At 53.6% G+C, this 21,520-nt stretch overlaps 1 protein-coding gene across 1 annotated transcript in view; it reads left to right on the plus strand.

Moving 5' to 3' along the window:
• The first annotated feature begins 4,462 nt into the window (after positions 1–4,462).
• The window catches only part of MAP1S (microtubule associated protein 1S), a 27,538-nt gene continuing 10,480 nt past the window's right edge, over positions 4,463–21,520 (plus strand). Inside the window, exons 1-5 of the mRNA XM_007461023.1 lie at positions 4,463–4,618; positions 5,859–5,960; positions 7,451–7,533; positions 8,344–8,484; positions 9,081–11,433. Coding sequence (XP_007461085.1) covers positions 4,498–4,618; positions 5,859–5,960; positions 7,451–7,533; positions 8,344–8,484; positions 9,081–11,433 — 2,800 coding nt within the window. The 5' untranslated portion in view covers positions 4,463–4,497. The remainder of the gene's footprint in view (positions 4,619–5,858; positions 5,961–7,450; positions 7,534–8,343; positions 8,485–9,080; positions 11,434–21,520) is intronic.

Consider the following 21,520-nt stretch of genomic DNA (forward strand, 5'->3'; position numbering starts at 1 on the left):
CATATGATATCACTTTTATGTGGAATCTAAAATATGACACAAATGAACTTATCTACGAAACAGAAACAGACTCACAGACATAAAGAACAGACTTGTGGTTGCCAAGGGGGAAGGAGGTAGGGGAAGGATGGATTGGGAGCTTGGGATTAGCAGATGCAAACTTTTTTTGTGTGTGTGTGTGGTACGTGGGCCTCTCACCTGTCCCGTTGTGGAGCACAGGCTCTGGACGCGCAGGCTCAGCAGCCATGGCTCACGGGCCCAGCCGCTCCGCGGCATGTGGGATCTTCCCGGACCAGGGCACGAACCCGTGTCCCCTGCATCGGCAGGCGGACTCTCAACCACTGCGCCACCAGGGAAGCCCGCAAACTATTTTATATAGAAAGGATAAACAAGGTCCTACTGTCTAGCACAGGGAACTATATTCAATATCCTGTGATAAACCATAATGGAAAAGAATATGAAAAAGAATATATATATGTATAACTGAGTCACTTTGCTGAACACCAGAAACTAACACAACATTGTAAATCAACTAGACTTCAACAAAATAAAATAAAATATTAAAACAAACAAAAAGAAGGCTGAAACCTAAGTGTTGGCAGGACATGGGTGGCATTGCCTCCCTCACAGGCTACTTGAGAAAATAGCCCAGCCATGTCCTACCCCATGACTCAGCCATTCCACCCCTGGGCATTTACTGGGGGAGAAAAGAGTATAGTTACCAAGAGACATGAACAAAAAGGCTCAAAACAGCTTTAACCATAATCGCCCCAAACTGGAAACAACCCAAATGTCCACAAACAGGTAAAATGGACAAATCATGAAAAATTGGCACCCAGTGGTTAAGATAGAAAGGAAAAAAATCCAAGTGTTTACAAGGAGGTTGAGATACTGGAATCCCTGTACACTGCCAGTGGGAATGTAAAATGTTACAGCTGTTGTGTAAAAACAGTGTGGCAGTTCTTCAAAAGCTAAATATAGACTTACCATATGACCCAGCAATTCCACTCCTAGATATAGACCGAGAAGAACTGAGAGCGATGCTCAAGAAAAACTTGCGTGTGAATATTCGCAGCAGCACTATTCACAATAGCGAAAAGGTAGCAACAGCCCAAATGTCCATCAACAGATGAATGGACAAACAAAATGTGGTAGATCCACATGGAGGAATAAAGTGGTCACACGTGATACAACGTGGATGCACCTTGAAAACATTATGCTGAGTAAAGAAAGCCACATAGAAATGGCCACATATTGTATGACCTGTCCAGATGAGGCAAATCCACAGGGACAGAAAGCAGAAGAGGTGTTGCCAGTGGCTGGGAGGGAGGGGGGATGGGAATGACTGCTAATGGGCATGGGGTCTTCTTTTAAGTATTCTGGAGCTAGATACTAGTGAGGGTCATGCTACATCCTGAATGTCCTAGATATCCCTGAATTATACACTTGCAATGGTTAAAATGATAAGTAATATGTTATATTTATTTTACCACAATATAAAAAGAAAAAAAATGGGACTTCCCTGGAAGTCCAGTGGTTAAGACTCTGCGCTTCCAACGCAGGGGGCATGGGCTCCATCACTAGTCAGGGAACTAAGATCCCACATGCTGTGCGTCGCGGCCAAAAAGCCCTTTTTTTTTTTTTGCGGTAGGCGGGCCTCGCACTGTGGTGACCTCTCCCGTTGCGGAGCACAGGCTCCGGACGCGCAGGCTCAGCGGCCATGGCTCACGGGCCCAGCCGGTCCGCGGCACGTGGGATCCTCCCGGACCGGGGCACGAACCTGTGTCCCCTGCATCGGCCGGCGGACTCTCAACCACTGCGCCACCAGGGAAGCCCAAAGCATTTTTTTTTTCCCCAAAGCATTTTTTAAAATAAATAAATAAAACAAAAGGAAGAAAGAAATGATACCCAGGAATACTACGTAACCACGAAAAGGAATAATTGCCTGCTCCACAAACATGAGGATCAAGAGAAGCCAGAGCCAACGGTGGACACCCTGCGATCCCATGTGTGAAATTCAAAATCAGGTAAAACTCACCAAGTGATGGATGTCAGAGTAGTGGTCACCTTGAGGGAGGGGAGAATCAACTGGAGACTCCAAGGAACCGGCAGGGGCTGGAAATGTCCTATATCCTGACCCAAGGGTCATCACCTCAATCAACCTCCAATCCTGACACTCATGAACTTGACCATGCCTGTGTTAAACCTCAACAAAAATGTTAAAAAGAGAGAAGAGGGGAATTTCCTGGCGGTCCAGTGGTTAGGACTCCGCACTTTCACTGCCAAGCGTATGGGTTCGATCCCCGGTCGGCGAAGTAGGATCCCACAAGCCGTGTGGTGTGGCCAAAAAAAAAAAAAAGAGAGAGAGAGAGAGAAAAGAATTGCCAGGGGAAGGACACAGGAGAATCCAGCGGTCCTGAAGGTCGAGGGTTTTCCATTTTCACCACAAATGTCATCACCTTATCCCTCTGGGGACTGATGACTTGGAAACAGGCATAGAGCTGGGTGTGGACAGAAGCAGGAGGGCAGTGACTGGAGTCTGATGCCTGGGATTTCAGAAGTGGTTCCTAGATGCTTTTTCATCTCTTGGGAGATGCTCCCCACACTCACCAGACCGGGGTCCCCAGACTGGGGGATACTCTGGGACAGGAAAACCTCAGGCCTCCAGAACACTGAGAACATCAGCTCCCAGATCTCCTGGTAGAGATACATTGTGGCACCTCAGGGCCCTTTAAGACCAACTAGAATGAACACTAGCAATCATAACTTACAGCCTTGGGCAGAAGGAAGAGCATAGCCTGCAGGCAGAAGGTCCTGGCTCCAGTCCTGACCAATCAATAAATACACATGAATGAATGAACGGATGGATGAATGGTGGATGAACTAGCTTTTTACCCCCATTTCACAACCCTTTATCATGCACTTCCCAGATGCTCAGCCTTGTCCTGCAAAAGGCCAGGGACCCCAGAGAAACCTCAGCCTGATCTGGCCTCCAACGATCTCCTATCCTGCTGGGGGAGACAGAACCTGACACAGACGCTTCCATTCCCATTATTGCTCAGAGCAATAATAGAAGAAATCACAGGCAGGCAGGAAACAGGGAAGGGAGCCAAGGGGGAGGGACCAGGATAGAGGAAAGATGCCAGGGCCAAAAAAGAGAGAGAGGAAGTGGAGCGCCCAAATGTTGGACATTAGATGGCACGTGGCCAGCAACTGTTACACACTGACCAGGGAGCAAGTTGTGCTGAACAGATAATGAAGGGCAGTGGGAGGCTGATCCTTCTTGGCAGATCTTTTCATTTGTCTTGATTGGTTTTGTATACCTCCAAAGATGAGGAGCTCACTCCCCAGGGAGACAGCCCAGCCCTTCCTGGACATGGGCAACTGTCAAAAAGTTTGCTGCAACATAATTTTCCAGGTAGTGACCACCATGGGTAAAAAGGCCAAATGCAATTGTCTGGGGAAGGAGGGCTACCCATGTGAACCAGGCAGTCTCTGCCACAGACTAAATCTGGAATCAGACCTGCCTGGATTTGAATCTCTGCTCTACCTCTTATGGGCCTGGTGACTTCATCTCTCCAAGTCTATTTCCTCTCCATCTTTTTCTGAAATGACCGTAATAACAGTGCCAACTTCATAGGTTTATTCATGTATTCAGTGAACTAATGGAGTAAAATGCTTGGCATATAGCAGAATAAGTGTGCCCTGTTCCAGGCCCAGAGTTCTCTGGAATGTGTCTCAAATTCACATGTACTTTCCTGTCTTTAAAACTTTGCACATGGGGCTTCCCTGGTGGCGCAGTGGTTGAGAGTCTGCCTGCCGATGCAGGGGACACAGGTTCGTGCCCCGGTCCGGGAGGATCCCACGTGCCGCGGACCGGCTGGGCCCGTGAGCCATGGCCGCTGAGCCTGCGCGTCCGGAGCCTGTGCTCCACAACGGGAGAGGCCACAGCAGTGAGAGGCCCGCATACCATAAAAAACAAAAAACAAAAAATAAAACTTTGCACATGATCTAACTTATGCCTCACATGTCATTGCCCCATCACCCACACCTTGCAAACTCCTATGCATCCCTCAAAGCCCTCAAAGGTACCCTTCTTTTCTTTGTTTAAGCACTGACCTGGGGAACTGGGACCATCTGGGACCTGGTTCTGATTGGGCCCACTGTGATGTGATGTGAGTTTCCAGAGGGCAGAGATTCCGACTGGCATGTAGTAGGCATGCAGTCAGAACTTGTTGAGTGAATGAATGAATGAAAGAGTGAGTGAATGAATGAATGAATCAGTGGTTATTTGGGAGGTGTGCCCAAAGTGGAGACCCAAGGCTAGGCCAACCCTTAGGTGTCCATACCCCCATCTCCCATGACCTCAATGGGCGGGAAGGGGCAGATAACGTGCGAGGAGGGGCTTCCGGGCGGGGTCTTCAGCCCTTCCGGTCCGGCCCCTTTAAGGGGCGGGGACAGCAGGGCGGGCGCTCGGAGCGTCTGGCCGGCGCGAAGATGGCGGTTTCGGCTGCAGGGCCCGGGTCGATGGAGGCGCCCAGTTCACTGCTGCTCGTGGTGGGCGGCGAGTGCGGGTGCCCCGGGCTGCTAGCCTATGTGCTGGAGGAGCTTGAACGAGGTCGGGCCGGCCCGGGAACGCGGTGTCGGGAAGGCGGGCGCGGCGGCGCATCTCGGCCTAAGGGCCGGGGGATGGGGCGGGGGGCGGCTGGATCCGGGGGCCCCGGTGCCCCTATCCCCTTACCGTTAGGCACAGGGCGCAGGCAGAGTCCGTGCGTGCTCGCAGAGGAAACAGCGTTCGGGTTTGGGCTGGGCTGCTCCGCCTTGAGAGGGGTGCGGACCGGGGAGGGGATACGGGCCCAGGCTTTGGGACCCACGCGATTGGGCAGCATGGGCAACGGCTCCGCTTCCCGCCCTCCGGGCCCTCCTCGAATCCTCGGGCCTTAGCAGCCTGGAAGTCCTGGAGGGAGGAGCAGGGATGGGGAGGCTGGGCCCGGAGCTCCAGGGCCTACTTTCCGCAGCTCCATGAGGAACTGCTAATTGGGGTGTGGGCGGGTGCTGCCTGCCTAGGGAATTTGGCACCTGGGGATATGAGTCATAGGTGCACCTGCAAGGTTAACCTGCAGCCACTTGGCACGGTGGGACCGGCAGGCGTGGTGCACCCTGAACCGTGATTGGAGGGCATTCATCCATCCCCCATCTCTCAGATCGGCAGGGCCTGCCGTCCGTGGCCAGTAAAATAGGACGGCAGCAAACATCTCGGTTCACAGGATTAAGGAATGTCACCCCACAGGGCATCAGGGATAGCGTGGGGACCATGGGCAGGCTCAGTCCTGCCCTCACAGGACTAATGGGTCTGGTTGGGGGGCGGGTACCAAAGTGAGTGAGGAGATGGACCAAGTTTTAAGCTCAGATGGTTACAGCAGCGTTCACAGGATGCAAAGGGCTGAGAGGACCTGAAGGGTGGGGAGAACGACCTCTGGGCAGTGGGAACAGCTCACGCGAAGGCTCAGAGTTGGGAACTGTGCCTGGCAGGGCTGAGGAACAGTGAAACCAGTGGTGGAGGTGGGAGGATGACGGAGGGGACAAGATGACTGTTTAGGAGGCCGGGACTTTCTTTCTGATGTCCTCAGTCTTCTCCGTAAAATGCCTGAGTTACACTTTGGGTTCCTTGAGGGTGGATGCAGTGGGCTCCAAAGGCACATTGGATGGTTCTGAATTTCCAGGCCATCACGTGCAGGGGCAGGTTGAGGGGAGGGGCCTGTGGCGGCCCTCACCAGCCCTCCGCTAGTTATTGAAGTATTCTGGGAGCTGGGAAACCCAGCTGATTTCCTACCTCCCTTCCCCCCTCTCCCCACCAGGCATCCGGTCGTGGGACATTGACCCTGGCGTCTGCAGCCTCGATGAGCAGCTCAAGGTCTTCGTGTCACGGCACTCGGCCACCTTTTCCAGCATTGTGAAAGGTGAGGCTGGGGACCCTGCATGCCCCAGCTCTCCCCTTGTGCTCATTCAGTGGACAGGTGTTCTTTGAGTGCCAACTATATGCCAGGCATGGGGGTCAGGGAATGGCTGTAAGCAGCAACGGTAATAATACAGCTGAGATCTACTGAGTGCAGACTAGGGGCAGGCCCTGAGCCAGTACTCACTTCCTTTGGTCATCAGCAACCCACAAGGCAAGAACTTGTGTTTTTGTCCCCACTTGACAGGTAAGGCAGTGAGGTGTGGGGGACAGGGAGACCTCTGAGGAGGGTCTTTTTGGATGAGAAGCAGCTGGGGCTGGTGAAGAGGGTGGAGGGAAGGGCCCAGTCAAAGGGACAGCACATTTGGAAAGTGAGGGGCTGCTGAGCGGGACTGGAGGGTGGAGTGTAGGCCTGGTGTGGCAGGGACTATGTCTGGTTTATGCCTGTGATTCCTTCACAGGGCCAGGTACACAGTAGATGCTCAATAGATGGAGACCTGAGAAAGCAAGCTCGAGGAGGGAGTTGGGGTTCCTGGGCCAGCCCCACATGTCCCGTGGCTCCCTGGGGATTCTGGGGTGACCGGGGTGAACAGAGCAGCTGCTGGGCAGGGCCTGGGTGTTGCCTGCAGCTCTCCCCTGCCTCAGCCAGCCTGTTGAGTCACCTCCAGGCCGCTGCAGGAGGGGAAGGAAGTGTCCGTCGCCTCATTGTCCTAGTGGTTCTGGGTGGCTTCCTGACCCTCACCATTTGGGGGAGCTGGAAATGCCATCCGCTCTGTGTGGCCTTGGCAGCCACTTCCCCCCTCTGTGCCTTAATTTCCCCACCTGAATGGGGCAATATCCGCACATGATAAGAAGCCCGTGATAAACTGATAAAAGGGTAACCAGCAGTAGAGGATCCTTGCCTCTCCAGACCCAGGGCCGGGTGCTCCATATTTGAAATACATCTGGTCTCTGGGGGACGGATGAGGGTTCGGATCCCAGAATCAACCCCACTCCCCTCTCTGTGGCCCATGAGGCCTCCCTGCCTTCGGCTCCCTCCTGCCCCTCACTGCAGCCCCACCTGCCCCTTCCTGATCCTCAGACACAGAGAGTTCATTCCTGCCGCAGGGCCCTTGCCCATGTTGTGCCCTTTTCCTGGTGTACTCTCCTTGGCCCTCCCTGGGCTCCGGCTCCTTGATTATAAAGTGAGGGTGACAGTGGCGTCCCCCACAGGGCTGAGATCTGTGAATTGGGCCCTGCCAGCAGTGGAGGCCTTGTTTCCAGCGTGAGGCCTGCCAAGGCGGTTTCCTGTTCTTGCCTCATCCTGACCTGCAGCTTTACCACATGCCTGTTAATCCCTGGGTAACCCTCTGGCTGAAGGTCTCGGGAAGCGGAGTCCTGGAGGGGCTCATGGCCGCCTGGGGTTACACAGTGAGGCAGGGTTTGACCTTGTCACAGGCTGACCCCCACTCACGTGGCTCAGCCCTAAACTCACAGGGCCTGGTTCCCCCACAGGCCAGCGGAGCCTGCACCACCGTGGAGACACCCTGGAGACGCTGGTCCTCCTGAATCCATCAGACAAGTCCCTGTGTGACGAGGTAGGGAAGGGTAGGCTCCTGGGGGGAGCGGGCTGCTGGGGCGAGCGCCGTCCCCGGGCCTCACCTCATGTGTCCTTGCCTTCAAGCTGCCTGAAATCCTCTTCTTGACACCCAGCAGCAGCGAAGCCTCCCCCGATGACTCCAGCCTCGATTTATTCCCTCCTCAGAGCTGATGGTGGGAGCGGGTGGAATCAGAAAAGGCTGGAGTTTGGGAGCAAGGAATGAGATAGGGAAGGGCTGGAGGTGGGAGGGCAGAACCCAACCGATGTCTGCGTCCCATGCGCTCCTTTGGGCTGCGCCCCGCTAGTTGTCTGAACTGACTTAATACTTCTGGCTTGTGGACATCTGTGCTCTTCTCTCAATTTCCCATGAGAAAGATGAACAAGATAGAGCCCCGGGACACCCCTCTAGATACTCTTGTACGGGTTGATTCCTCTGATCAAAAATGCTCCCTGAAGGGGCTGGAGGAGACAGAGCCAGACACAGGCCCCTCTTCCCTGTGGCACTGGGGCTGGGCCAGAGGGAGAGGTGGGCTTCGGGGAGCCCAGAAAGGGTGTGCAGGGCTTCCAGGAGAAGGGGGCACTGGAGCTGGGCTTTGTAGAAGGAGCAGGAGTTGGGAGCAGGGATAGGGGGTCGAGCCCAACTGGAGGCCTACAGGCTGCAGTCCCGGCTTCTAGCTTAGTACTGGCCAGGCCGTCATGGGGACAGGAGTGGGGTGGTATATACAGATTAGGGGCCGGGGACCACCCCAAAGAGGGGTGCTATCTCACTGCACAGAATAGGGCCTTGAACACTCTCCCTCTCCCTCAGCTCCGGAACCTTCTGCTGGACCCTGCCTCTCACAAGCTGCTGGTGCTGGCTGGGCCCTGCCTGGAGGAGACGGGCGAGCTGCTGCTCCAGACAGGGGGCTTCTCACCTCGCCACTTCCTCCAGGTCCTGGGGGACAAAGAGGTAAGCCGCCCCCTCACCATCCTGCCTCTGAAGTCTGGCTTGTCCCCACTGGGCTGAGTGGCTCCAGCGACCTGCTGTCCCCCTGAGCATCGTCCCTTCCTCCTCTGTGGAATAATGGTGGTGGCGTGTCTTCCTCCTGGGCCCAGTCCCATGACCCACTGCAGTGTGTGGGCCTGTAGATCAGCAGATGTCTCAGAGTCTTCAAGTGGCACCGCAGATTCTAGGTCCCATCTGAATGGGGGTCCCTTCTGAATCCCTTAGTCTGGGTGGGGCAAAATGAGCAAAAAACTGGCAAACCATGTTTGGTTTGATAAGAACCAGTACATAGGGGTGGTGGGGCGGTGAGTGTAGGTCTCTCTGGAGGATGCTGTGCTTTAGGAGTTGAGAACAGCAAGTGCAAAGGCCCTGGGGCAGGGAGAGTGAGAGAGGGTGGGGGAGGGTAGAGGTGGACAGGTGGTGATGGGCCCTTCTGGGATGTGGGGAAGGCTGGGTTTTTGTCCTGAGGGTGACAGGGGCAGGCAAAGGGCCTTAGTTTTCCCAAGGGGCTGGGTGTTGCCTGGCTCCAGGTGACCCCTTAACCATTCTGCCCTCTACAGATCCGGGATCTCCTGGCCTCCACACCCCCGCCTGCAGACCCACCCAAGCTCACCATCACCTGCCCGACCTTTGGTGACTGGGCCCAGCTGGCACCCGAAGTGCCCGGCCTCCAGGGCGTGCTCCAGCTGCGGTTGAATCCTCCAGTGCAGCTGCCGGCTTCTGAGGGCCTGCGTGAGTTCCTGGAGTATGTGGCCGAGTCGCTGGAGCCGCCGTCCCCCTTTGAGCTGCTCGAGCCTCCGGCCTCCGTGGGCTTCCTCAGGCTCGCCCGGCCCTGCTGCTACATCTTCCCTGGCGGCCTTGGGGATGCTGCCTTCTTCGCCGTCAATGGCTTCACCGTGCTGGTCAATGGTGGCTCCAACCCCAAGTCAAGCTTCTGGAAGCTGGTGCGGCACCTGGACCGGGTGGACGCTGTGCTGGTGACCCACGCGGGCGCTGACAGCCTCCCCGGCCTCAACAGTCTGCTGCGGCGCAAGCTGGCAGAGCGTGATGAGGCAGCCGCTGGCGGGGGCTCTGGGGATGACCGGCTGCGCAGGCTGATCTCCCCCAACCTGGGCATTGTGTTCCTCAATGCCCGTGCAGCCGCCTCACGGCTGGTACGCGGGGAGGATGAGGCGGAGCTGGCCCTGAGCCTCCTGGCCCGGCTGGGCATCACCCCCCTGCCTCTGAACCGTGGGCCGCTGCCGGCCGAGCCCACTGTGCTCTTCCAGAAGATGGGCGTGGGCCGGCTGGACATGTACGTGCTGCACCCGCCCTCGGCCGCCACTGACCACACGCTGGCCTCTGTGTGTGCCCTGCTGGTGTGGCACCCCGCGGGCCCCTCCGAGAAGGTGGTGCGCGTGCTGTTCCCTGGCTGCACGCCACCCGCCCGCCTCCTGGATGGCCTGGTCCGCCTGCAGCACTTGGGGTTCTTGCGGGAGCCTGTGGTGACCCCTCAGGACCTGGCGGGGCCTCGGCGAGCTGAGAGCAAGGAAAGCGTGGGCTCCCGGGACAGTTTGAGGAGAGAGGGCCGGATGACGGCACCCTCCAGGCCCGCCCAGGAGCGCCCCGGGGTGGCCCAGAAGGAGCCACCGCGGGCTGAGGCCCCTCGCAAGGCCGAGAAAGAAGCCAGGCCCTCCCGGGAGGTGAAGAAAGGCCCCAAGCCGAGCGCCCTTCGGACCCAACCCCGGGAGGTACGGCAGGCGGCCTCCGCTGTGGTCAGTGGCAAGAAAGCAGGTACCCAGGTGGCTCCCAAGCCCCGCAGAGCACCCAACACACCCCGCCCGGGTGTCCCACCAGCAGAGAATGGGCCCCGCAGCCCACCTAGCTTCCGGTGCAGAGAGGCCAGCCCCGCCACGGAGGCCTGCGGCTCCCCGGCCCCCCGGCTGGTGGCCACGCCCAGCCAGGAGAGCAGCCTGGAACTGGGGCTGAGCCCAGCCGGGGAGGAGGGCGGCAGCTTGGAGGAGACCCTGCAGCTGCTGTTGGCCACCAGCGCCCCCGAGCCGTGCACACCCTCACCCGCCGGAGCCCACCAGGGCCCAGCTGAGAGCAGCGGGCCACTGTCACTGAGCCCGCTGCGGGGTGGGGAGCCTGGGCCGGATGCGTCCCCCACAGTGACCACCCCCTCGCTGCCTGCCGAGGTGGGCTCCCCGCACTCCACAGAGGTGGACGAGTCCCTGTCCGTGTCCTTTGAGCAGGTGCTACCGCCACCAGCTGCCGCCGCAAGTGAAGCCGGACTGAGCCTCCCACTCTGTGGCCCTCGGGTGCTCCGCTCAGCCTCCCCACACGACGTGGACCTGTGCTTGGTATCACCCTGTGAGTTTGAGCACCGCAAGGCTGTGCCCATGGCTCCGGCACCTGTGTCCCCCGGCAGCTCCAATGACAGTAGTGCCCGGTCCCAGGAGCGGGCGGGTGCTCCAGGGGTGGAGGAGACACCACCCACGTCCGTCAGCGAGTCCCTGCCTACCCTGTCTGACTCGGACCCCCTGCCTGCTGCCCCTGGCACCGCGGACTCGGATGAGGACACAGAGGGCTTTGGGGCCCCTCGCCGCGACCCACTGCCTGACCCGCTCAAGATACCCCCGCCACTGCCCACCCCACCTAGTATCTGCATGGTGGACCCTGAGATGCTGCCTCCTGAGCAGGTCCGGCTGAGAGAGGGCCTCGGCCATACCCGGAAGCCCCTTACCCGCCCCAACCGTGGCACCACTGCCCCCAGAGCCACTCCAGTGACTGCTGCTAAGACCAAGGGGCTGGCCAGTGGGGACCGGGCCAGTCGGCCACTCAGCGCCCGGAGCGAGCCTAGTGACAAAGGAAGTCGGGCACCCCTGGCCAGAAAGCCCTCAGTCCCCAAGACAACCACTCGAGGTCCATCCGGTAAGTACCTGGGGGCTGGAGTTCTGCAGTGGGTTCCCTGCCCAAGTCCTCCTGTTCTCCGCTTGCTGTGTGGTCTCAGCCATACGTACCACCCTCTCTGGGCCTCAGTTTCCCCAATAAAATGGAAGCTCTGGTCTGACTCTTTAAGCACTTGCAGTTCCACGGTGCTCAAGCAGTACCGTCAACGGAAGTGTAATGTGAGCAACATCCATGGTGGTGAATCTTCCAGTAGCCACTGTAAGCAAAAAGAAGCGGGTGAAATTAATTTTAATATTTTGTTAAACTCATTTGTTTGGAGGGTCCCAAGACCACCTGCAGGTTGGATGATTGCCTAGGAGGACTCGGTGTATGGTCATACTCATAAGTCTATTACAACAAAAAGATACAGAGCAGGATCAGCAAAAGCAAAAGACATGCGGGGGAGTCCCAGGGAAACCAGGCACAAGCTTCTGGAAGCCTCCTCCCAGTGGAGTCACATATCATGTGCTTGGTTCCCTGAGCTCCAAGCTGTGACGACACGTGTGAAGTGCCGTCGATCAGGGAAGCTCCTTCGAGACTCGGCCCAGGGTTTCTATTGGGGCTGGTCATGCAGGCACCCTCTACCTCACACGTACACTGGAAAGGTTTCCAGGATCCAATTCTTGGACACCAACCAGGTGTCCCGCAGTTGGCCGCAATTCTGACACTGTCTACCCAGAGGCAGAATCACATTCCACAGGTAAAGGGCTCCGTCACCCGAGCACCCTCCACTTCAGGTGCCAGTCACAAGTCCAGGCTGTTACCCGTGCCTCTGACTAACTGGTTGTAAATCGGAGGTTCCCATGCCCCCCTCCTCTGGTTTGATTAATTTGCCAGAGCTGCTGACAAAACTCGGGAAAACCCATTTACTCAGTAGATTACCAATTTAGTATAAAAGGCTCTTAAAGGATACAAATTAACAACCAGATGAAGAGATACATGGGGCGAGGTCCCGAACAAGGGATCTTATGTCCTCATGAAGCTTGGGACCCTGCATGGTAGCACAAAGCGTTCTGGTTCCCTGGTGTGGAAGCTTTCTGTAAAAGGGCCTAAAAGCTGCCTTTTGAGGCTTTTATGGAGGCTTCATTACATGGTCATGATTGACTAAATCATTGGCCAATAGCGACTGACTCAACCTGAGGCCCCTCTCCCCTGCCCAGGAGTCAGGACGCAAGACTGAAAATTCTGACCCGCTAATCACAAGGTTGGTTCTCCTGGCAACAAGCCCCCACCCTGGGGTGGGATCCAAAGTCACCTTCATTAACATAAACCCGGTTGTGATGGAAAAGGGCTTCTTCTTAATAACAAGACACCCATTTCACCTTTTTGGCCCTAAAGTGTTTTCTGGAACTGAGGACTAGAGACCAAATACAACAGAGATGCTCCCATTGCTCATATTGATCAGAAAATTCCAAGGATTTTGGGAGCTGTGAGCCGGGAACTGTGGATGAAGGACCAAATATATCTGAGAATGACCAAGTATATGTATTTCTTATAAATCACAATACTGCAGTCCACTCCCTGGTGGAACAGATCCCTTACAGCAAAGCAATCATACCTGTCACAGCACTTATGTTTGGGGTCGCATTTATTAGAACAGATGTAGCAATAGTACTGACATAAATAGGCCAGACGTTTGGAGAAGCTGTGTGGGCTAGGGATGGATGGATTGATGGATTTTTGGCTGCGTTGGGTCTTCGTTGCTGTGTGGAGGCTTTCTCCAGTTGCGGCGAGCGGGGGGGCTACTCTTCGTTGCGGTGCGTGGGCTTCTCATTGTGGTGGCTTCTCTTGTTGCAGAGCATGGGCTCTAGGCCCGTGGGCTTCAGTAGTTGTGGCACGTGGGCTCAGTAGTTGGGGCTCGCGGGCTCTAGAGTGCAGGCTCAGTAGTTGTGATGCATGGGCTTAGTTGCTCCGTGGCATGTGGGATCTTCCCGGACCAGGGCTCGAAACCTGTGTCCCCCGCATTGGCAGGCGGATTCTTAACCACTGCGCCACCAGGGAAGTCCCGGGATCGATTTAGAGAAACGTCATTTGCTACTTGTACCTTACGATCAATTTGTGCAGAACTATTCAGCACAGAAATCAGCTGGTGTTTAGCTATCCTGCTCCTCCTCAGGCCAGTCATTTTCCACAGGTATTACCTCCCGAGGAGGCTTTAACTCAGGCTCTCAATACATTTGATCATCAGTATCAGTGTTACCATAAGGCTCATTTACATGAGGTAGTTGAATCTTACCAGCGACAGGGTTACGCCGTATCGAAATATGGTTACTGTACGATTCGTTTTCATTACACAACAAATCGGTAAGAGCTACCGACGTTGTTCACTTTGCCTTCCCAACAGAATCTGCCTTTGCCCATATACCAGACGGTATTAAGGACAGAGGTCGTGACCACTGGCCACGATTCAGTTAGCTCCGGATTCCAGGGTAACTAGGGACAAGTTCACGAGCTTGTACTGAGTCTGATTTCCATTGTGTGTTGTATCGCAGGGCCCACCTCCCTTCTATGGGGAGGACACGAGTTGTATTTAGAATATTCCTATCCCAACTAACTGTGCTGCAGGGTATATTTTATTTCTAGCTTTACTGGAGGTGCGAGCAGTCAGGGTGCATCTGTGTAAATTATAAATGTCCCCAGAGAACTTCCATAAGCTTGGAGGGCCGTAACATTCCCATAGGTGTGTGCGCCCCTGAGCCTCTGCAGCTAGGATTGAGGGCCACTGCCCCGTGGCCACTTCAGCCTGCATATGTATTTAAATAGTCAAGAGGCCTTGTTGGATTGGGGTGCACGGCCCTTCCCAATGCTAGTTCTAGCATATCCAGCATTATTGGCAGTCTGCCTGACCCACTTTGCTAAAACCTCATTCTCTTTCCAGGCTGGCTCCCATCCTTCGCCTTCCACCTGGAAGAGAACTCCCCCTAGTCTGCCTATTCTAATTAATCTTTTTCCTCTGAATGCCACTCCTCATTGAAAGCAAATTCCACTTGTCCTAGGATACCTACTAGCACCTATTTACCCTCAGGCTGTTTCTGGCTTGTGGGCCAGTGTTGTTGAATCCACCAGAGACCTTGTTGCCATTGTGTACTAATGGCCTGGGTGCAGATAGGGTGCATGTTTTGCACCCCAAAATTTTGGGTCCCCCAGACTAGGCTTAGATGTGTGGTAAGCACACCTAGATGTAATTTAATTTAGTTTGAGTATGCCATGAGGCTTCCCATGGCCTGCCTTGTCTCTGGTAGGGCTGTACCCCAGGGGAACTTGAGCTACCATGTGATGCCCACTGCTTTAGTCCCATCAGGGACCTGCTGTTTTTCCCTATTTTGATGAATCGTTTTCCATCCACAAGAAACAGGATGACATGTGCTCGTGCACAGCACACCCTCCCATGCTCGGCATGCTGCCATTATACTTTGTCCATCATAACCAGGGACCTTTCTAAGCAATTGATTGTCAAGATCTATAATTACACAGTGATTACATAGATCAGTCTGCTGGGAGCTATACACCACACAGTTTGAAGTCCCAGTAGGAAACAGTTCCCAAATGTTATTCTTTGTAGTAGATGTAGCCCGAAAAATAGGAGTCAGAAGATACAGGCGCATCGCTAGAATTCCATTTAATCTTTTAACAGTTGGTCCTGTTCGTTAATATATCTCAGGACCAGAATGTCTTTCCAGAGCAATGCCATTCAGGTGTGCAGGCTGCTGTTCAATCTTATCAGGTCCCCAAATCAGGGCTGATCTCAGCAAACTAGCTTCAGCCTGCTGGGCATCTGGTATGCTTCTGCTAAGAGATTATATTATTCTCTTGCTCTGAGGCTCTCTCCAGGTGTTAATAAAATGTTGGATTTCCCTCATTGCATAACCCACTTATTTATCCCTTTACCCTCAGCTGTTATTTTTCCTCTCCATTTGTCATTTATCTTTACCCACACTTTTCCACTCTTGGAAGCGACGTTAGTTTGGCCACCGTGCTGGTCCAGATTGCTGCCAGGAAACTAGGCTGGCAGGTGTCTCCCCTGCCCCGTCCACTGCCGCTCGCATAGAGTAGGGTTACACAGGTACAGAACCAGTGGGCTCTTGCAACTGCTAGGCAGCACGGCAGCATTCACTGTCAGCACCAACTTTGCCAGAGGGGGTGAAGGCACATTCCGGGCCCATCAGGCCCTTAGGAATTCTGACATAAAGGTTTAAAGGTATAGTTACCAGTTTCTTGTTTAGGAATCATCCCTGCTTCGGGCCCCCACAGTTGCATCCCTGGTTCTGGGACCACTGCATCGAGTAGGGATGCTGTGATGCAGGGAAGAGTTATACAGTCGCATCAGCATCCTCCCCCACCCCGACTTGCCCACACCCCCAGAAAAGTGGAGGAATCTATCCAGTGGGGACCCACCCTCAGCCCCGCTCGTGTTGAGTGTGAGCACATGCTCGTGACGGTGTGTAAGCCAGTCTCTCAAGCCTGTATCTCCCCTGGTTTTAGACAGCAAATGCTTCAGCCGCCCATTCCAATTTTCTATTAAACCATTACTCTGAGGATGATACGCAACACATCTGGTGTGAAGTCTCTTGCCACTGTTTGGACAGTATGGGCTGTAAAATGCACCCCTTGGTCCGAAAAAATGTAACTTAGTGGCTCAAATTGTTACAGTATTTTCTGTTCCAATCTTACAGTATTTTGAGCGCTTGCATCTACCATCAGGCATGCAGACCCAGTGCAGGGTGTCTCTTCCTGTCAGGGCTCATTTATAGCCCCCGGCCCCAGGGCTACTGGCTTTGGTCCAGTGTAATCCACTTGCCGGCTATGTGTGGGGCTCTGCATTGCTGCAGCCCTCTCCCCATGCCGACTCATTCATGGACCGCCCTCCCAAAACGTTCACTTGGTGATTCAGTGACCTTCCAAACCTGGAAGGGGTTCTTCTGTTGGGCATTGACATGTCCTACTTTAACTCGCCCCTTAAATTCCCAGAGTGATTTCCATAAGGCCGTGCCCCATGCAGGCATCCCTTTAATAGTCCAGGTTTCCATTGCCCATCTGCCCGACCACACAGCCACGCCATGGGCTGTGGCCCAGGAGTAAAAACCCAAACATAGGGGCTTTTACCATTGCTCAATTCTTCCACCACTGCTAGGAAAACAGCGTGCAATTCAGCCCACTAGCCGATTTGTTCTTGCTGCCTCCAGTCAGAGTCTCGCCATCCCCTGGTCTTAATGCAGCCACTTTCCAAGCAGGTTATTATCCATTCATCTTGAAACTGCCATCCATAAAGCAAGTGCGCTTTGTGGTTCAGTTGAGAGCCGTCCATAGGGCAAGGCCACGTGCCAGTCAGTTCCAGCAGCTCCTCAGGTGGCTCCAAAGTCAGTCCTAGAGGAAAAGAGGCTACATGCTCATGATCCAGTGGGTGCCTTCCTGCATTACCCTGGCAGCGTGCTCTCGGGTGAACCATTTCTCTTTTTATTATGGAACACTTCTGGGCACTGTGTTCATTGGAGTGTTTCTCCAACATCACCCAAGACATTATGGGCATCTCAGGTTTCATGATTATTTTATGTCCATCAGTAATCGAGGTGATCTCAGTTAATGCCCAGTCGCAGGCTACTAATGGTCTCTCAGATACTGTGTATGGGCGGCAGCATCTTGGAATTTTCTGGTCCAATATCCCAGTGGTCACTGCTGGGAGGTGCTCGTGGGCTTTTGCCTGAAGCTCCAGTCTGCAGAGTATACAGAGTATGGCAGACACTTCCCAGATCATATCTGAGTGGGGGGTCGGCAGGGCCCAATGGCCAAGTTGAGAGGGCTGCCACCGTCTGTAATTCAGACGCAACCTGCTCTCGTTCGGGTCCCTAACTTAGAGCTTTCTTTCGGGTAGTCTTACAGATGGAAGCAACATTCCCAGGTGAAAATCCAAGTCAACCAACCAAACGCTGGGCTTCTTGTTTTGTCCTGGGGAGGACAGTGACAGCAGTTTATTTTTAGTCTCTTGTGGAATATCCCAGGTGGCCCCTGCCCAGGTTCTTCCGAAGAATTTGACTGTTCGGGCAGGCCTGGGAACCAGTGCTGGATTTATTAACCCACCCCAGTTGGTCATGTGCGTCACTGTTGCACTCAGATCAGTCCTAGCCGGCTTTTTGGTTTCCGCTATCACCGTAACGCCGTCAGTATAGTGTATGATTACACTGGCGACCCGCATCAAGTCCACGTCCCTTCTGACCAAATCACAACAGTAAGCCAGTGAGTTCAGATACCTCTGTTGCAGCACAAGAAAGGTAAATTGGGATCCTTCCCATGTGAAGGCCAACTGCTGCTGGCTCTTTTCTGAGATCAAGACAGGGAAGAAAGCATTTACGAGGTCACTCACTGAGTAGCAGCCTCCTTGCATTTTCTGAGCCGATGGGTGGTACAACTTGGTTTAAGTCTCGATAGTCTACAGTTAGTCTCCATGAACCATCCGTCTTTTCCCTAGGCCACACAAGGCTATGGTACAGTGAATTCGTGGGTACCCACACTCCAGCTTCTAGCATATCATGAATTAAAGTGGTCGTCTCTTTTTGTCCACCAGGCGTTCTAGATCACTCTATGTTAGCCACCTGTGTGTGCTCGGGCAGTTCTAGCAGCTCCCATCTGGCGTCCCCAATTAAAGCTGGCCGGAGGGCGGACTTACAGGCCTCTGCTTTACAATATTAAGTAGGGGAGGCGATCCCCAGTCAGCCATAATCTCCATCCCAGTAATACAGTCAGGTAAAGGAGATGTGACCACCTCACACAAAATCTGTCCACTCACCCCAGTTTTCATCCCAGTGTGCACCTTCATTGCATCAACGTTTGCATCTCCAGTTCCTCCCAGTCTAACCTTAGCCCCGCCCCACCCCGCCCCGCTAAGACTTCACCAACAGGTGTTGGAATCACAGTGCTTTGGGCTCCTGTATCTAGGAATCCTGGGAAGGTCTCCCTCTCCGTTTTCTCCACGCCTGTGCAGATGGCCTTGGGTCCCCACCCCCGGGGTGGAGCCAGAAGATCCTGGCCTCTGTATCAGTCTTTTTTTTTTTTTTTGGCGGTACGCGGGCCTCTCACTGTTGTGGTCTCTCCCGTTGCGGAGCACAGGCTCTGGATGCGCAGGCTCGGCGGCCATGGCTCACGGGCCCAGCCGCTCCGCGGCATGTGGGATCGGGCACGAACCCGTGTCCCCTGCATCGGCAGGCGGACTCTCAACCACTGCACCACCAGGGAAGCCCTGCATCAGTCTTTATCTTCATTAATCTTCCTAATCCTCACCCGCAGGGGATTCCTGGTCAGGTTTCTCATTGTAATTTGCCTCCTGGCTTTCGAAATCCCTCCAAACTAGAGTAAATAGTGGACTTGTTTGGGGCCCTTTAACAAAACGTTGGGGGCCGCACTGGTCCACCCAGTCTCTGGTAGTGCTGCATCTGTTGCCGAAAACTCGGCTTCTGTGAACCAGTGCCACATCGAATCTTGCAGGGAGAGTTTTGGGTGAATTAGAAAAGAATAGCTTTAAAAAAAAAAAAAAAAAAGAACAACCTCATTGCTTTGCCAGGCAGAGTGGGGCACAGTGGGCTCGTGCTCCTGAAAAACTGTGTCCCCCAACCCAGGGGGGGATTTGGTGAGGAGTTTTATAGCAGTGGTTCAAGGGTGGGTTGTTGATAAGATTAAGGTGTGTGTGTGGTGGGGGGGCGGCGGGGGACGGGACACCTGTCCTCCTTTAATCCGGTCTCAGGTAATCTCTTGATGAGCTTCTCTGGTTCCTTTCATCTGGCCTCAGATGCTGTTCTCTGGAATGAATAATGCTGACATCTTCCATTTGTTGGGGGTTTTAGTTCTGTAAAGAGCTCAAAGGTATTGTTAATATGTATCCCTTGAGGTGGAACGAGGCCCCTGCCCCAGGGCTGCCCTATTGTTTCTTGGCTGCCCCTCCCTTGTCTCTCTGCATCCCCTCCCTTCCCTGATTAGCAACTGTTTGAATCTGCCCTTTGGGACTCAGGGAAGGTCATGGAGGCTGGATGGAGTCTGTTCCCTACAAACAAGGAACGGGGTACACAGAAAGGCTTCCATGTCCAGGAGCCCCACAGGGTCCTGCTCAGTTTCACCTGTTTCAACTCTATCAGTGTCTGCTTTATTCATTCTACGTTTCAACAGCCATCTGAAGATTACCACTCCACTGGGTCAAGTCCCTTGACTCTCCCCTTTGTCTTCCCGTTTTCTTAATTACTCTAATGTTCTTGGTGTCATCAGAGAAGCTGAGATAGCAGATCTGATAAGGCTTCTTGAACTGTTGTTCAGTTTTGTAGCAGTAAAGTTCCATGGGGAGCCCATGCAAAAAGGGTCCTGTTAATCACAGCATTTACCAAAACCTGGGTAACAGGCATATTCCATGGGTGAATGTCCCAGTTATAAAGCTAATCCCACATGGCTTGCACAGGAAGCATCTCAGCTGCTTCATCTGGGGTGTCCCATTGGCATTTATGGGGTGAGTTTGGCAGTCGCCCCTTCTCAGGATAAACACACTTTTCAGTGACGTTTATCCAGTCGACCAGGCTGGTTATTCCTTCGGGAATAACCTCCTGTGTGTCTGGAACAATCTGTGATTGTTCAGTAGTGAGCTTCGGGTCCTCCATCAACCCAGATGTGCTCTTCTACTCTGCAGCCTTCAAAAGCAAAGACACAGCCCCCAAATTGGTTACTCTCACGATCCATTTTGGTAAAGGTTCTTCAGGAAACTGATGATACCAGTCCACAAAGTGAGTCAGTTTCTTTACACTCTATCCCCTGGTTTTAGTTGTTTCTTGGTTTTGCCCTCCCCCTACATTAACTACCTTCTTGGTGACCAGAGACCTTAGAGGTATTTCCTGTTGTCCCTGCATAATTTTTCCCTCTCTGGGCGGCTTTGAGGCTAATGACCAAACCTCAGATCTACCCAAATCTGAACTTGGTTCAACATCAAGACCCGAATGAGCACATTTTTTAACTTTCATTTTGGCTAATAGAGATAACAATAACCAGGAAACTGTGTATTCAGCATGCTGCTTATTATTTTGCATTTCCTTATATATCCAGTGAGCCAACTCCTTGGGTGTTGAGTCTACTACCATTACTACATTCCATTGGTAACTTTTACCTTTAGTAACTGATTGCAGTGCAGCTTCAGTTTCATACTGTGGGTGACTAGGTAGCTATCTGGGGATCAGTGTTTGCTCATTCCCCACCCTTTTATCCTTTCTCTTTAAAAAGCACATGTTTCTGTAAGCCAGGGTCATTCTAGCAAATCCCACTCCTGACACCAACCAAAAAGGGTTCCTGGACCCAGTTGCACTGTGTGTGTGTGTCTGTGTGTAGGTTTCCCCACACCAACAAGCAATTCTTGGATGCCAGTAGGGTGTCCAGGAATTCAAATCAATTCTGACACTCTCTACCCAGAGATAGAATCACATACCACAGGTAAAGGGCTCAGTCCCACAAGACCACCCTCCACTTCAGATGCCAGTCACAAGCCCAGGTTTCTACCTGTGCTTCTGACTAACTGGCTGCACACTGGGGGTTCTGATGACCTCCTGCAACTCAGGATGCCAATCGCAAGTCTAGTTTGTTACCTGTGCTTCTCACTGACTAGCTATAAATCAGAGGTTCCCATGACCCGCTCCTTTGGGTTTAGTGCAGCTTACAGAACTCAGGAAGAACCCATTTACTCCCTAGATTACTAATTTATTACATATAAAACACTGTTAAAGGATACAAATCAACAATCAGTTGAAGAGATACATAGGACGAGGTCCCAAACAAGGGATCTGATGTCCTCAGGGAGCTTGGGGCCCCACACAGTGGCACGTAGAAGCACTCTGGTTCCCTGATGTGGAAGCTCTCTGAAAAGGCCAGAAAGCTATCCTTTGGGGGCTTTTATGGAGGCTTCATTACATAGTTGTGATTGACTAAATTATTGGCCAATGGCCATTGATTCAACCTCAAGCCCCTCTCCCCTCCCCCCAAATCAAAGGGCAAGACTGAAAGTTTCAACCTCTTTTTTTTTTTTTTTTTTTTTTTGTGTTATATTGGGCCCTCT

This window comes from Lipotes vexillifer, unplaced genomic scaffold (assembly GCF_000442215.2).
Source record: "Lipotes vexillifer unplaced genomic scaffold, Lipotes_vexillifer_v1.1 scaffold469, whole genome shotgun sequence".
Taxonomy (NCBI): Eukaryota; Metazoa; Chordata; class Mammalia; order Artiodactyla; family Lipotidae; genus Lipotes; species Lipotes vexillifer.